Source organism: Austrofundulus limnaeus, unplaced genomic scaffold (genome assembly GCF_001266775.1).
Source record: "Austrofundulus limnaeus strain Quisiro unplaced genomic scaffold, Austrofundulus_limnaeus-1.0 Scaffold184, whole genome shotgun sequence".
NCBI lineage: Eukaryota > Metazoa > Chordata > Actinopteri > Cyprinodontiformes > Rivulidae > Austrofundulus > Austrofundulus limnaeus.
Window position 1 is genome coordinate 495,898 of NW_013952586.1, and position 6,056 is coordinate 501,953.

The window sequence follows — 6,056 nt, forward strand, 5'->3', positions numbered from 1 at the left end:
TGTGTGTGTGTGTGTGTGTGTGTGTGTGTGTGTGTTGGTTCAGTTAATTCAACATCTCATTTTCAGAGTACATAAAACAACTTATTTTATGATGAGTTCTGGTCATATTTACATTTGTAATGTGTCACTGGATGTTGAATGTTAATATAAAGAAGTAAACGTATCAGATTTATGTTTTCAATGTAGTGATGTAAAAGTAAAATTTATTATTACAAAAATTACAAATCCTCAAAAAACTCTATATATTTACTGTAACAATTTAAATGTACTTGGTTATTATACACCTCTGCCTGTAGCCAGTAAATGTTTGAATCAACATGAACGTTTAAAACTTATTTAGAAATCTTACTTTTTTTGCTAAACCACAGTGGAAACCATTAATTAAATAGTTTTACTTGCTGAACTGATATTTTAAATATCTATAATTTTATTGCCAACTTAATCTTACTTTTACTTGTAGAAATTGTATGATATGACATATTTTTCCATTACTATTTTTGCTAAATAAAACAAAATCACAGTGTTCAAAACAYGTTTTATGTGGTACTAATAATTCTATTGAAACACGTGCCAAATTTTAAAAGTTAAAACATGACTAATAGTCATTTTACAGTTAATCTGTCTCATATATTTCTTGCAGTTTGTCGAGCCCACCGACTACAAATCAACAGCGCCCTCTTCTGTCGAGAGCGTGCTAACACAGTTAGCATCGGAGCTAACGACGCCGGTGCGTTTCTTCCATTTTGTTTAGCTTCAGCTAAGCTAACACTGGCAGGCAGAGATGGACGACGGTGACGAGCCGGGTTTGGTCCTGTCGCACAACACGTCTTCAAGCTTAAAGTCGAGTGGGGACAAGATGTTTTCCCTAAAGAAGTGGAACGCGGTGGCCATGTGGAGCTGGGACGTTGAGTGCGACACTTGTGCCATTTGTCGGGTGCAGGTGATGGGTGAGTCCAGTGAGCTTTCAGACGGGCTAATGAAGCTACCTCGGTTAGCAATAAAAAAAAAATTAACCCAAGTGTTGTTTTAACATTTAACAGACGCGTGTCTCCGATGTCAGGCGGAAAATAAACAAGAGGACTGTGTTGGTGAGTCATCTTCTGCTGTAAAACACAACAAACACTCAACAAGTGAAGCTAGCATTGAAACTAATCAGAGCTGTCAGACATCATGCTAATTACAAACATGTTTATATCAAAGCAAGGCAGAACTGGGTTTGTATACTTTTATGTCTGTCTTTAATTTAATAGGAATCTTGAATTTTAAGTCATTTGTCAACAGATTTTCATATTAGGGTGTGTAATTTATAATCATTTTTTTAATATAACATTCATTGCTTTGGACAAAAGCTGCACAATCCTTCAGTACAGATCAACTAATCTGAATACAAACTGATCTATTCCTTTAACTTTACACAGTTTTTGTTTTTTTGCTCCTTGCAGATATGTTCATTTTCTTTCTCATGTACTCAGTCATTTCAGTTGTTCCTGTTTTTTTCTTTTTCTTCTTGCAGTCGTCTGGGGAGAGTGCAACCACTCCTTCCACAACTGCTGCATGTCGCTGTGGGTGAAGCAGAACAACCGCTGTCCGCTCTGCCAACAAGACTGGGTGGTTCAGAGGATCGGCAAATAATCAGCACATCCAGGTGGACTGTGCATGTTATGCACCTGAGAGCGGTGAGGAGCAGCGGTGGGTGGTCTCAGCTAATGTCACGCTGTCCTCTTCCTCACGATTGCATGTTTCCTGGTATCATGGGAGAGCGACAGGCAAAAGATGCGCAGATCGATCAAGAGTCTAGGACAGACTAATGAAATGTGTTGCAAAGTGTGGGTCTGCGGCTTTCTTTTAAAAACAATAAAAAGTTGTGAATTGATGTATTTCATATGTGCTCGGTGTACAATTCTTAAAGTGTCAGTGTGGAATATGGGACTATACTGTATGTATGTGTACAATAAACTTTATAGTTTTGTTTAAGGCAAGTTTCAAAACACACCTTCAAAAATAAACACCTGTGAGTACTAAAACTGGGTGCTGAATTATTCAGTTTCACCAAAATGCATTCAGATGTAATAACTCAGATTTATTTTCATTACATGGTGTTATTTAGCATGGCAGTGCAGTACCAAAGATCCAAAACATTTTAGTTTTGATGGGCAGAAGAAAATGTAGAGTTCAAACACATGGCAATGGCTCTGTGTGGTAAAAAACAAACTGCATAGTAAGAACTTTATTACAGTGTGAACATATGATTTTGTGTAGGGCTGTAATTGTTACTCTGAAGTGCTCTCTTATAAAACTAAAAAGATAGTTTAACAGGTTCATACATTTAGTGTATTTGTACTGTAGTGAATCAAAACCTTTGCAATTTGTAGTGTCATGTCGCACACAAAACTGCACTGATTCCTTGTTAGAAATTATTTTTATGGAAAAAGAGTTACCTGGGAACTGACTTGTGCCCCTTTTCCACTAGGGCCACTAGTGTGAAGTCGGTACGGTCAGTTTGGGTGCTTTTCCATTGACGGTCCAGTCTTGGTTCCAGTTGGTGTGTTTTGGGTGGTTGGTGGAGGTGGTTTTGGAGTTTTTCGAAAAAAAGTTAATGCGCAAAATCAGAGATGGAAACACATTTGATGAATAACTTTTGAAATTTTCAAAATTCACTAAAAATTAGAATTAAAATTGATGGAAGCAGGACTAATGTCACTGCTACAATTGAAAAAAATGGCGCCTCGAGTTGTTCTTGTAAAGGCAGCTTAGATGCAACCAGTGACTCCACCCCCATAGCCAATCAGTGACGAACAGTGTTTTGACGTCACATTTTGGTGTGAAATGGGGTCAGTTGGAACCACAACATTACATATAACTAATGGCTGGAAGGCTTTAACCTCATTTAACCTGAGAAGGATGTGAAAGTTAAGCTGTCTGTAATACTGAAACTCTCGTGAACTTATTTGGTGTAATTAATTTTAATAACTACAATAATTTTATATATTAAATTATATCCAAATTACACCATAAAGTGATAATTCAGATGTAGTGAAATGATTTTGGGAAAAGGTTATAAACTCTCTTATTGCTGTGGATAGCTCTAAACAGCCTCAGCCTATAGAAATACAGTCTGTTTTTTAACTAGGCTTAATCTGAGCATAATAAAATTGTGTATGCATGAACCATTTTTAATATACTTTTGAATTATTTTTATTGTTTAAACATTCTGCTCAGGTGTGCCATTAGCACATCAGTCAAAATTAAACTACATTTTGCTTTTCAAAAAGCTCTACAATGTTGTCAATACAACAAAAAATATTGTATGAATTGTAATATAAATCTGTTTTATATTTACATGAAAAAGTTCCATTGTCCATAACAGGTAAAATAACCTTGCTCATTCTGATGGGGAAACTTGGATCCTGACATTCGTTTGAGTATAAGTTATTAAAGTCTATTAATTTCCCCAATTCCATAATCAATCAATCATTATTTCTTAGAGTGGATCTGCTGCCTTATGTCAAAGGCTGTTCAGGTTCTGCATACTTTGTGTCCCCTAAGAATAGACTCGTCTAAATCCTCTTAGGTTCAAACCACATAAGTTGCTTTCTCTATTTGCATAGATGTGCGCAGGCACTTAGCAGCTAACAAATCCCCGAGACTCAGTCAGCGTGCTGGAAGCAATGGAAAATGTTCAGCATGTGGGTGCTTGAGGTACTCACTTCTGGAGTTCAATGGGTAAATTTAAGTGTTCTTAGTTTATTAGCTGCCAACCAGTTCACCACAGGATCCCTCCAGTATGGGTGACCTGCTGGGACTGGACCGTTTGGTGGCCAACACAGCCTTCTTCAGAGCTCAGCAGTGCGATGGCACTGAGCTGAGAACGCAAAGAGTAGCCTTGATGCTGCCTAAACCCAAGAGGTACTCTGCTTCTCAGGAAGTGGCAAAGAGGACGTACGAGTCACTCTGCGAGCAACAACCCATTGGGAAGAAGTTGTTTCGGCAGTTTCTCCTGACGTCCAACCCACCGTGCGTGGCTGCTGCTGAGTTCCTGGAAGAGCTGAGTGACTGGAGCTTTGCCGAGGAAGGGACCAAGGAGAAAGCCAAACAGAGAATACTGTCCAAGTTCTGCCAACGTCAGTCCCAGACTTTCCTTTCCTACCTGACAGGGGAGAACGTCTCAATGTGCAAGGCTTTGTCCGATGAAAACTTTGACGAAGCAGCGCTGGACCAGATCCGAGAAGCAACACGGGACTTCTTGAGGGGCAAACCTTTCCTGGGGTACCTGAGGAGCCCCTTCTTTTACAGGTTTCTCCAGTGGAAGGAGTGCGAGAAGCAGAAGATCACTGACAAGTACTTTTACGAGTTCAGGACTTTGGGAAGAGGTGGCTTTGGTGAGGTAGGTACCAAAAATCCTGATGACTGGCATCTATTGCTTGACATACTGTCTCATTTACCACCCCCAGAATTCTCCCTTCTGATTAAAGAGGACAACTTTTGTTGAYGTATTAATAATGTAGTCCTGTCTGACAGGTGTGCTTGGTGCAGGTGAAACACACAGGCTACCTGTATGCCTGCAAGAAGCTCGACAAGAGGCGCTTGAAGAAGAAAGGTGGCGAGAGACTGGCCCTTCTGGAGAAGCAGATCCTGGAAAAGGTCAACAGCCTCTTCATTGTGAACCTGGCCTATGCCTTCGAAAGCAAAACTCACCTGTGCCTGGTCATGGACTTAATGTCCGGAGGAGACCTCAGGTTTCATATCTATGAGTTAGGGGAGAGGGGCATTCGCATGGAGCGTGTGGTGTATTACACAGCACAGATAGTAACTGGCCTCCTCCACCTGCACTCTATGGACATTGTGTATCGTGACATGAAGCCCGAGAACGTCCTGTTGGATGGTAAAGGCCAGTGTCGACTGTCGGACCTTGGACTGGCTGTGGAGCTACCAAATGGAAAAATGATCTGCCAGAGGGTTAGTAGTGTCTCTACAGATGATTTGACGATTAAATTCTGTATAAATTAAAATACAACTTGCACAAAACCCTGGTAGGACCAAGCCCCCTTCCTTTCTTTAATGTCACTACAAGGTTTACTTGCAAGTAGCTTACCAGGAATAGATCTGATGGCTGCTGTAGGGTCAGCGCAGAGAGCAAGACCCTGTGAAAACCACAGTAATCCCATTAAAAGGTGCCTGACCTGGTGCTCAGCTGGTCACTGCACTGACTGACAAATGTAAGGTGGAACCACCAGGGCTTTGTAAGTATTAGCTGACTAATCTTTGCCCTACAAATGCCAGAAACAATATGGCATTTTTTATGACTATTATAACAAATCAGGCAATTTATCACAGATTACTGTTCAGCAGTGAGTTGGAATAATTGTGGGGTTTTTTTTGGAAGATGACATTACAGACCCATATTTACATTTTTGTTTTCCTTTTTTTTTTATTTGTATATCTTCAGGTAGAGATTGCTCCAAAAACAAACCAGATAGATAAGCGTCTTCACTCTAACTAAGTAGCCCTAACTATCCCAGGTGTCCTGTTTGTGTTTCAGGCTGGTACCACTGGCTACATGGCTCCAGAGCTCCTGAAGCAAGAGTACTACCGCACCTCTGTGGACTGGTGGGCTCTTGGCTGCAGCATTTATGAGATGGTGGCTGCTCGCCTGCCTTTTAAGTACTTCAGGGAGAAGGTGCAGAATACCGAGGTGACCCGTCGTACTCTGGAGGACGCCTGCAAGTTTGAGGACACACGCTTCAATGGTCCGACGAAGGATATTATCATGCACCTTCTGAAGAAGAAACCTGTCCATCGCCTTGGGTGTCGGTAAGATAAGAATCTGTCACTGTGGGTGTCCTGGAGGAAATCACCTGACTGTAGAAACAAAACTTGAGCAAAAGCAAGGTAGAAATACATTATACAGCCTGGTATGTACAGGAATGTACCTTGTAAACAGGCATATTACTGCAATTAAAGTATCCTGTAAGTATAAAGCATGCACCTGGTAGGTATGTATGCATAGCAACTTAAAGCAACATTTAGAATGACTGAAGCTTCATAATATATATATA

General features: G+C 40.5%; 2 protein-coding genes across 2 annotated transcripts in view; both read left to right on the forward strand.

The window, feature by feature from the left end:
* Positions 1-750: 750 nt before the first annotated feature.
* Positions 751-2,024, forward strand: rnf7 (ring finger protein 7). The gene is made up of 3 exons (XM_014018184.1): positions 751-947; positions 1,041-1,088; positions 1,514-2,024. The coding sequence occupies exons 1-3, from the start codon at positions 782-784 to the stop codon at positions 1,630-1,632; spliced, it is 333 nt and encodes a 110-aa protein (XP_013873638.1). The 5' UTR covers positions 751-781; the 3' UTR covers positions 1,633-2,024.
* Positions 2,025-3,655: 1,631 nt separating this feature from the next.
* Positions 3,656-6,056, forward strand: part of grk7b (G protein-coupled receptor kinase 7b) — a 7,529-nt gene continuing 5,128 nt past the window's right edge. Inside the window, exons 1-3 of the mRNA XM_014018185.1 lie at positions 3,656-4,384; positions 4,519-4,956; positions 5,540-5,811. Coding sequence (XP_013873639.1) covers positions 3,785-4,384; positions 4,519-4,956; positions 5,540-5,811 — 1,310 coding nt within the window. The 5' untranslated portion in view covers positions 3,656-3,784. The remainder of the gene's footprint in view (positions 4,385-4,518; positions 4,957-5,539; positions 5,812-6,056) is intronic.